This window comes from Nestor notabilis, unplaced genomic scaffold, assembly GCF_000696875.1.
Source record: "Nestor notabilis isolate BGI_N333 unplaced genomic scaffold, ASM69687v1 scaffold34065, whole genome shotgun sequence".
Lineage (NCBI taxonomy): Eukaryota > Metazoa > Chordata > Aves > Psittaciformes > Psittacidae > Nestor > Nestor notabilis.
In genome coordinates, this window is record NW_009928475.1 from 23070 (window position 1) to 34056 (window position 10987).

Sequence of the window (10987 nt, forward strand, 5' to 3'; positions counted from 1 at the left end):
GTTAGATATGAAAGAAGGTTTAACAATAAATAAATGATTTATGCTGTCAATAACATTATGGAACTGTATAAAACTATATTTACGCAGCTTTAAACATAAAAAAAACACCATACTAGTGGCATGAATATATACAACACAGGTCATGACATACGTTTAAATTATCATAGCCAGCAGTGTTCTTTTTTAAATGGGGACACTATAATAAATAGAAATGTTAAATATTTACAATAATAGCATATGTGGAATCAGTAGATGAACACATAAAATCTTCACACACAGAGGAAAAAAAAATTATGCCTTATACAAAAATCCCACCCACATCTTCCCTCCCTCCCCCCAATTTTTATTGACTAAACCAGGGGAATATACAATTTTCCCCACAGAACAAATGAATACAAGTAAAACCTATGCATGCTGAGGTGATACGTTGACTGAGACATTCAAGGATGTAGATCTGTATGTTTGGTTCCCATTGATGAATCAGACCTCTAATGAGAGAGGGATCTTATTTTAGTTCAATGCAAGAGCATTACATTGGTAGCAAGTTGTTGTTTCTGTTTTGTGTTTGTTTTCTTTTTTTTTCTTTTTTTTTTTCTTTTTTTTTTTTTTTTTCTAAAACAGTTGGATTGTCTTTTTGGTTTGAGCTTGTTCTTCATGGTGGCTGTATGCCACCAAGGGGGAGAGGACGCTCACAGGAAACCCATGGAGGCACGCTAGAAACCTTCTTACGGTACCACCAGCAGCCACTTAGTTTTTGGAGCAGAGGAGTTGGCCATTAGAACAGGTCCAAACCAACCTTGGCAAGCTCCTCTGTGGGACAGCTTTGAGTGCCCCATCCATGGCACAGCTGTTCTACAACCCAGCGGGGCAGCTAGCACTTGCACTGCCAGGAACTCCGCTCCTCAGGTCAGCATAGTCTTCACTGCTACAGTTCCAGGCCTGATCCCACCTCTTCCCAGTTAAGTTGAATGAAATTTTTTGTCACGGAACTTAACTAAAATCAGGCAGGATCGAGGTCATGTCTGTAAACAAAGACCTGGTGATCACATAGAGACACACCTTTTCGACTTGACTGTCCTTTCTTGCTTCCTACATGGCTTCTATTAAAAGCAATGCCTGTAACTTCTGCGGGTGGATACATGCATTAAACCCCGAATATAGCTATTAGGAGCTGTGTTCACTTAGCAGTAACTAAAATCTGAGTTGGAAATCGTAGCCAAATTCCAACACCCTCTACTGTTTATACAGCTCCTTCCCACCATGCGACATGACGTACGTTAGTTCACTGGGTACGTTCTGTCTCTACTGAACTGCCTTCCTGCCCCCACAGCTTTCCTCCCAAACTTTCTAAATGAGAAGGCTCAAATCCCTGGTGTGATTCCCACTTTCTAAGAAAACTTGCTTTTTCTCTAGAGGAAGCCAAGGAGCTTACCCTTCTGTCCCCGTGGATGCTGTAACCTCCATTTCCAGTACAATATCTGGGGATGTAGGATTGCAGATCTGCAACCTGAGAATTACAATTGCATAGGGGGTAGGAGAGATATGTTCAAATACCTCATTTGCACTTAAAACTGGTCAGAGACAAGAAGTTCTTGACACTCTTCATCTTTACTAACTCATTCTGCAGAGACTGGTGGTCATTATTTGCATGACAATTAAAAAAAACCCCAAGTCAACCCCCTCTCCTTATCTTTGGCATTTGGATAAACCACAGCTGATAGGCAGGTTAGAATGGGGCTCCACATCCTAGCAAACCATGCCATGCTACTGCTAAGGAGATTTCTGATGGGCCTTCAATGCAGTCCTGCAGAAGAACCAAGTATATAGGGTCCTTCACTGTCTGAGCCTGTGCCCACCCTTTTAAGCTTGGGCTGGAGGACCTGTATCACTGAGTAGACATGTGTAAGCAGAGAATGTGCACAGGGTTTTTATAGAGGTCCACCAGCATATTCCTGGGAGTCCTCCCTACTGTGCAAGTCTTAACAGTCACATTGCCTTGTCTGGAAGCTGACTACTCGCCTTTGATATGCTGAAGTGACTGCATTAGCAAGTGTCAAGTTATGCAGTGGTTAAAAAACAAACAGGGGGCACTTAGACTCTAGGCAGCATCACCCAGATGGGAACAATGGCTCAGAAGTTAGTTAAGAGAAAGCGGTGGAGCTCTAGACCCCACAGTTCCTGTGCAAGAGATGGGGTAGCTATTTCATTAGAGAGCGTCACATAGAGAGCCTTGAGCTCTTGTGTTCTCAGCCACAGACAGAAACCAAATCCCCTTGGAATTCAGCCGTCTGCTGTAAGGCTGTGCCCTAAACCTTTGGAGGTGCTAAGCCACAAACAGCCACATGCAATCTGGCAGAGCCCTCTTGGAACCTTCTCCCCAGCCAAGGGGACCAAGAAAAAAAAAAAAAACCACCACCACCAACAAAAAAAAACAAATACCCAAAACAACCCAACAACCCCAAACAAGATCCTAAATTTCAGCTGATGTCCATTTCATAAAAAAGGGGAAACAAATTTAGCTGGAGACATTTTGCCACACTTGGTGGCTGCTCAAGTGTTGAGTTTGCTGGATCGATAACCCATTGCCACTGCTCTCCCTTTGCTACTATATACACTGTTGCCGAGGTCCATATATATCTTGCAATGCCCTGTGCTTGACCTCTGAATGGGAAATGCTTTGGAATGTCCATAGACGGGAAGATGGGACTCAACGAAGGAGGTTTCCAGTGGAGGGGGAGGATAGGGGGAACAGGGACTTGGCGCCTTTTTTCACCTCCGGATGTCAGAGAAGTCGGACAGTTCATCTGCCCGGTCCATGATCCCATGTACCCCTTTGGGACCATGGCCCCCAGCTTTCACCCGGGCATGGGCGTTCAAGTGGCCCTTAGTACCTCTCTCTGCCTTGGACGCTCGTGAGCTCTCTCTGTGGTCGGAGTGGGCCAGCATGTCCCCACGGCCAGCAGCACCTTTGCTGGCTTCACCCGCCTTCTTCTCTTGACTCAGGATGGTGTCACTGTGCACAGATGAGGTGCAGAAGCTCAGGATGGAGCAGAGACTTCCCCAGTTCTGTTCGCACTGGGCCTGGACGCTTCTTGTTATTGCTTTTTTCACCTCATCACCACAGGTGAGCAGGATGTTCACTAGATCAACATATGGCCTAGAGGGAAAGGAAACAGTGAGAGAAGAGTCAAAAAAATACATAAAGGTTATCTACCAGTAAACAAGTGCAATGGCCTCTCTGCCTTACCCTCCCTTGTGCACAGCACAGTTCAGTAGCGTTAGCCCCATGCTACCCACTGACTTGGCAAGGTAGAGTTACTGCTACAAAATAGCTTGTAGAGCAGATCTGCACCATATGTTTATTATGCAATATATCATATTCTAATCAGCCATATCTCTGTGAGAAATGCACATGACGGCATCCTGTCAAATGAAGCTTCACTCAAATGCTGGATCTGCCTTGATTGCTCTCCCACTGGAGATACTCTGGGAGTACACCACAGGAATACATGAGGTCTACATGCTTGGCAAATGGGATTGCCAAGTGGAAGAACTGCTACCTCACACCTTCTGCCACTCTCTTTCCATGCCCCTTCATCTTTGTTAATCGGAATACATGAGAAAGGAAATCGGCTCATGTCTAGAGCCATCAACTTGATCAAGCAGTTTGCTATCTCCAGCTGTACAGCTGGTACAGAGCATACACTGATAATTATTCCACATTAGGAGGCATTTCCTCACCTCTGCAAGGAGCAGCAGATACTCAACTAGAGGTTCCTTGGCTTTTTCTCATAATCTTTAGCTTTCCCTGGAGCCCCAGGTGTTGATCTCCACTGCAACCAAGATCCTGTCTGGACTCAGAATCTAGCTGCACAGAGCTCAGACACATGGGAACCCACTTGGTGTGGGAAGAAACAGTGCCACCGAAGTTTTTCTTTATTTCCTCACAGAGTTGAGCACAGCTTTCAATACGTACTTTTTCCCAGCCAAATAAGGACTCCAAATAAGCCATGGCCAAATACCATTTCTGCTTCCCCCCCGTCCCTCTGTGCCCCCACAGCACAATGCAGCCCGAGTACAGGCATTTCCTCAGCCACGGGTCACTGAGTGCAGCGATTTTAAAATAGTTGTGGTCACAAGTTTTGTGGGTCAATATTGATGTTGTCTATTGACACAACTGCTCAGCTGCTAGCAGGCCCAGAAGGACATGCTTCAAAGTCTTCCACAGCAGGAACCATCCACAGTGCTAGAGAACTGCCTGGGGCCAGCAGTCATGGCTATATGGGGTGCTGGGGGTGCGCCTTCTGGGCACCAGCTCCAGTGGCCCTGGACCAGTCTCAATCTATTCCCAAGAACAAAGTCAGAGGAGATGAAGAAAACCAACAAATGACAATCACTGTCTGATGGTACCCTGGTTTTACTTTGCCCAACAGCTTAAACTCATTCTGAATGACTAATCTTGAAGAGCCACCTATCTCAAAATATTTCCCTTGTTTGGATGGTTTCTGCCGCTTAGAGAAAGTTACTTGGAATGCAGCAGCAACTGATCTGCCAGGGCCTGTCACAACTTCACCATAGCAAATCAGCCTGACCCCCACCCCACCACAGCTGACTCAGGAGGAGAATTCACCACCCCGACTGCGTTCCTCAACACTCATCAGGAGAAAACAGTCAGAACAAAACAGTCAGAGAACAAGCCCTAGAGATGCCACTTGCTTCTCCACTCTTAGGTTTAAATGTAAAGCAGAAGATGAGAGAACTGAGCATGTTGCATACAGAGAGATCCAGCAGAAGGAAGGGGAAAAAAATGAGAGATCAGTTGTTAAAATTTGGCATAACCTTTACAAAAATCTTTGTAAGAAAAAGGTTGCTGGTATGACTAAAAAGTGGCTCAGCTGCCAAAAATTTCAGGTATTCAGTCTGCCAGAGCCCTGTGGATTAATACTGGCTCATTTCTCAGTGACTGTTTTACTTTCTGCATTTCAGCTGGCCTGACCAGAGTACCTGAACTGAGCACAAGGCTGCAAGTCAGCAGATGTGATTTTATTTCCAGCTCTGCCACACTTGCCTATTGATCTTGAACAAGTTCCTTAGTTCAAGAGCTTCAGAGATGGCCTCTAAATTTAGGGGAGGGGAGGAGGCTGGCTGGCTTCTATTTGGGGAGTCCTGCATAGAAAAGCTACACTCCGACTCAGTGAGATGCTGAAGCGTAGAAGCGTTAAATGAGATCATCCAAATTATAGGTGTTCAACTGAATGACCCATCTCTTCTCAAACCAAGACCCCCCCCTAGTTAAGCTCCCAAGAAATAAGCAGCTGCCTTTGAGAATTCCTGCTTTAGACTGTTTGTAAAATAAGGATGACTTACTCCTCTTTGGACAGGCTTTTGGCTCTCATAGTTCTTCTCATCCCCAAATGATGGGGCAAAGGGAGGTTTAAATTGCTGCCAAGTACCGAATTTATAGCCTAATAACAGCCTAAGCAGCACCCACAGAGATGTGCTGCTGTGCAGGACGGAGCCCCACTTTCCCTCTCCCCCTGCCAGCAGGATGCTGCCCTTCACCCTGGCAAGGCCTGGATCTGCCACTAGCCATGCCTTTCATCCCAGCGTCAGCAATATCCATGGAAAGGGCCTTGCTTTCAGGCCACCATGTTCAGCTCATACAAATCACAGCAAACAATTCTGCATGAGAGTAAACTGGCATCGAAGTGTCTCTCTGCAACTACAGTTTAAGTATTAGGAGGGTGGTTTTCAACAGAAAGTAAGGGAATTAGATCACAGCTCCTTTGGATACCAATGCAAATGCAAGGTTAGAAGTCCAAAATAAATGCTTATGGAAAGAAAAAAATCAATTATCTCTCATGACTGCTGGGATTTGGAGTTTCTGTGCTAATTCCGCTAGGGATAAAAAGGCATAGAGGCATGGTAGGAAGATGCTCTAAGGTTAAGCCTGTGGCCAGGCCGTGGCTCAGCTTTCTTGTTTGGGAGCAAGATGTTCACCTGCAAGAAAAACAGGCTCCAATTCTTGTATTTGCGCACAAAGAGTTGGTACAAACAGCTAGTGCCTGGTTTGTTGCTGTCATGTAGCAGCTTTGATCAATTCCAAATAGGATTCATGCCTGCCACTCCTCAGAGGGCAGCTGTGTTCCCAGTCAGAGGGATGAACTCCTCAAAATCCGACTTGTGCCTTCATTTTGTACACCTCCATGTTTTATTAAAAAGCATTTGAGATTAATAGAGAATAAGATGAATGGGAGATTACCTGGGGGACTGCAGCTCTTTCAGGGACAATTAGCTACAAGACATTTGAAAGTATGTATTTAAAGAAGAAATCATCATCTTGCTGACAACTTTGCGCAGACCTTCTTCCCCCTTCTCCTATACCTGTCATCTTTAACAGAATACTGGGGTCAGGAACAGTGCCTTTGAGCTCAGAAAGCAGAGAGACATTATGAGATGCCTCTGGAAACGGCAGATTGTATTTGTCAGAAGACCAAGGAGACAGCTAGGTCCAACTTCAACCCATTTCATCTCCTTCCACAGTCACATCTAGCCCTTGTAAACAAACTAGTCTTCCAAGGCCCCTGCGAAGAAAGCATTACCTTGGTCTTGTACATGGGAAAATAAGACATGCTTAAGGCCAGAAGGAGGTGAAACAGCTCCTGGGCAGATGCACAGCCCATTGGCACCATCGTGCTCCTGGAAGGAGCTCCCACGCCTCTGACTGCACCAGCGCGGAGGCACTTACTCATGCTGCAGCAGGTCTTTGAAGTGAATCATCTCCACAATGACCTGGACGTTCTCCTTGGCAGCAGAGCAGAGGTCATGCTTCAGGTAGCACTCCCGCTGTAACTGGAACACCATCTCTTTAATGGCAGGGCACTTACGGCTGATGCAGCTGAATTTATGCCTCAAGGCATGAGCCTTACACTTCAGAGCGTCTTTAATGAAGGATTTTCCCTGAGAAGAAAAGAAATGGAGTAGGTCTGTATTTTTGTCCATTAAGCACAGCAGCTGATTTATGCCCAGCCAGCTGCTCCTCTGTAGGACAATGTCAAGGGTTATCAGATTGCTAAGGGTATCACTTAATAGCTTTCTCCCCTTTTCTTTGTTTCTCTGCCCTTAAAGACCATGCCAAGTTACCCAGCTTTGCTCCCCCAGTGGAACTGAACACACAGGGCTTCCTCTCTGGTATTTTGCGGTTTCCTTTGCCCCAACAGCTGAATGCCCAACAAGGGAAAGGGCAAAAGTGAGCACCTTGAAATGATTCAGTGCTTGAGTTACTAGCTTTGTTCACTTCTGGGGTGGCAGCACAGCAGGTTCACACAAAGGAAAGGACATCCTGCCAAGGCTGAAGTCCCCAGGACCACAAGCAGATATGCATTCAGTAACTGCAAATAAGGGTGTCTTTTAATTTTTAAGAATTATTTTGCAAACTCATACACATGTATGCACCTTCTATGTGCACCTGTCCCACTCCCCAGCTGTCAGGATTTTCTCTATGACCACTGCCTCAGGGAGGGACTCAAGTCAGCACTAATAATAATCCTACAATGTCTTGATGCTTGTTTGCTGCAATAAATTGTGAGATTAATAAAATCAAATCAAGAAACTATAAAAGTAAGTTGCAGGAAAGCTGCTTTAGCAGCACCTCTTTAACCACTGTTTGGGATTCCTTTAGTCAATTGCTTAGTGGGCATCAAAACCATCCCTTCCTTTTCTCTTTGCTATCTGACACTACAGCAGCCATATACAGGGCTTTTGTCACAGTCCGACAGCTCTGCTCAGACTCCCTTTATGCTGCTGAGCAATAGGTGTGTGGAAGCCTCCTGCACCACATCCATCCCTTCATTAGCTCCAAACTATTTTACACAAGTGCTTCATGAAGACCAAATTCTTGTTATCCTTTATCCAAGGAGTACATTGACACAGCTCCACTGACATTAACTAAGATTCACTCAGACCTGCAAGCAAATGTCCCCAAACTCTTTCAAGCTAGAATGTTTCTTGCTGAACAAAGAACTGCTTCAGTCATCACCTCTTTAAACTCCCCATACCAAAGGCACTTGCTCTTCCCTTCAGTAACAAACATGCTCAGCATGGTAGGCAAATAAGGATGAATAAAGAACATTCTTGCATAAACCAAACCTGGCACCAATTCTCTGGTTTCAGAGTGAGGGAAGGAGAGCAGAAAGCAGAGAACAGAAAGTGGTCAATGTTAGTCTTGTCACTTAATGCAGCCTGAAGTAACTGTCTGTAATACAGAGATGAACCATGAAATGTTGTGTCATTGCAGAGGCTAAAGTCACCTCCATATTGACTGAAACACCATGGGTTTAATACTTCTGCTCTGGAGACAGCCTGGATGTGAAACAGGCTGTATTTGACTAACAGCATCTAGGGATTGTGGGAACAGGCATCAATGACTACACTGAGCCTTCAAAGGCCCCTTTCTTTCCCCTCCCAACAGGCTGTACTTCTTTGGTCAACTCTGTTCACCAACAGAATATGGTGCAAATAAATGAGTGTTTTCTGGTAGTCACTTGGAAATTTAGTCGAAGACTTTCAAATACCCACAGAAGAAATCATTCCCATTTCAATGGCTTGCCAGACCCTTCATGCATCCTTGAGAATTTGAGCCTAAAACTCTATCAAAGCTTTTCCTACTGGGTGGTCCCACCATGTCTCATGGAACAGGCTGAATCCTGAAGACAGCTCTACTTTATACCATGTTTTTAACAGTGCCATGTAGCTGGTGCTTTTAGTCAAGTTATACTGTAAACTGCATGGTCAAGCCAAATGCCGCTGGCCCATCATAATGTTCTCTTCCCTCCACACTGAAATGGGGCGAGTAGGTTTACAAGACATAATAACAGGATGTCTCAATGATACGTAAATAGTCTGGGGAGAAAATGAAGGAGACAAACTTAATACAGCATACCATCTAAGTAACGTATTTTAATGTGCTTGAACCAAAGACTTACTTGAGTAGAGCAGCTTTAGAAGGTTACCTGTACTGGTTGCATGCGAGTCTTGAGAATCAACTTTAGTGACAGCACATTGGGAAATATTTTGATATGTCTAAAGGAACTGGGAGCCCAAGCTGCATTTCAGAACTGGCTTTGAACAAACATGGTGTAGAAGCTAAAGCTGCCTAATGTTTCAGAAAAACGTGTTCAGCATTCCAATTTAGTTATTCTGGGGAGGGTAGGTGGAGGTGATCCAGGCAGCTGGAGCTAGAGACAGCCTGTCTCTTGGGACAGGTTGCACACCCCTGTTCAATTACTGTTCTGGCGTCTTGATTCTGGACCCTTCAACAGAAATATTCTTAGGTCATGTGGAAAACTAGATCTGCTCCATAACGGTAACCTTTTTTTTGCAAAGATAAGTTAAGGAAGTAAGATACATGCCAAGTGTATATTAGAAGCAAGTAGATACATAGGACATTTCACCGTGTTACCTGGGCATCAAATTTTCCAGCGTTGTGTAGGAATGTCATGCAGATCTCATGTAAGCCTCGGATCTCGCAAGAATTGTTTTCAAAGCATTCAAACACTCCACATCCCACATCGCCAGCATTAACCAGGCAGTGCTGGATTTCAGCTAAAACGAGCATTGATTACAGTTAATTTGAAGAACTGTTCAGAGAAGCTGGTGGTGGGTAAAGGGAGGGAATTATTTTGCCAACATCATCAGTTTAAAAGTAAAAACATGCAACAACAGCTCTTGTACTCACAGCATGCCCACTTTTTGCAGAAATTAGGCCAAAACTTGGGTGTATTATGTTATGAAAGTGATATCCAAGAAGTAAATGCCAAATCCACTATACTTACGTCAAGCTATTTCACTTGAGAACTGCCTAATGCTTTTGCATTCCTCAGGAGCAAAGGACAGCCATGATTTTTGCTGTCTGACTTGTATAAAGCCCCCCATCAACTTCTAAGTACCAAAATGACAAGTTAAGGACCCAGCCAGCCAAAGTGTCTCAGTTCTGGTAATTTGAGCTAGTTTCTGGCTATTTAGCACAATGTTTTTTGTAGACCATTGGGCTTCCCCTGTGGTGATATCTATGAAGTTAATGGCAAAACTCTCACTTATACTTTACGCATCCTTTAAACCAAGTGCTGCATAAAGCTGCAACTATGCCTTCACCTATGTAGAAATCAATTGAAAAAATACTTATTTATATATAGTACATAAAACAGATGTACTGGAGCTAGCCATTACATATGTGTTTATTCTGCCCTTTCAGTTGTTATGTAATACTGTTAAAAAAAAAAAAAAAAGCTAATATTCACTTTGAAAAAAAAAACCCCAAAAAATCTAATTCTTAACAAGACACATTTTGGTCCTTTAAAAAAAAAATTTAAAAAATGGATGTAGTAGTACTGCCAGAGGGAAGGTGGTTGCTGAAAAAGCCTGGGGATAAAGTTAAACAGGGGCAGTTTTTAGACCAGAACTGAGGATGCTAAGAATTCCCGTACTCCGTGCCCTAGTGGTACCTTTAATTAAAGCTCGCCCTTGGGAGCCAGCCTAATCCCTCTCCGAACCGCAGCATGGTTCAGACATCCCCAGCCCCCCCTCCTTTGCCATGCGGTCCATTTGCAAGTCTTTACAGCAACTTTCGGTCTAATTTCAATCCGCTGCAAGGCAGAGAGAGGAGCCGCGGATGGAAATGCGGAGTCTGAGGGAGTTCCCATGCCCTCCCCCCCGGCTCAGAACCAAATCATTGCCGCTGCATTTATTTTTCCCTCCCCCCCTTCTACCTGCCCCGAAGTGCAGCGCTGGGTGAGGGACAGGGGGTCGGCTCCGGGGGTTGCCTCGGCCACACGCGAAAAGCTGCGCAAACACACACGCACCGGAGGGGGATGGATGGAGGGGGATGGATCTCTTTGTGGAGCGCTGCAGAGCGCGGAGCTGGGCTTTTTTTGGGGCCGGGAGCTCAGCTGTAGTGCTTGTGTTGGCATCCGGATGCAAACCCTTTGCC

General features: G+C 44.9%; 1 protein-coding gene across 1 annotated transcript; it reads right to left on the reverse strand.

Moving 5' to 3' along the window:
- Positions 1 to 2612: 2612 nt before the first annotated feature.
- STC2 (stanniocalcin 2) lies at positions 2613 to 9616 on the reverse strand. Its single transcript, XM_010014514.1, has 3 exons — positions 9461 to 9616; positions 6749 to 6960; positions 2613 to 3157 (listed from the first exon to the last, which is right to left on the reverse strand). Exons 1-3 carry the CDS (start codon positions 9614 to 9616, stop codon positions 2770 to 2772), a joined length of 756 nt encoding a protein of 251 aa, XP_010012816.1. The 3' UTR covers positions 2613 to 2769.
- Between the last annotated feature and the right edge of the window lie 1371 nt (positions 9617 to 10987).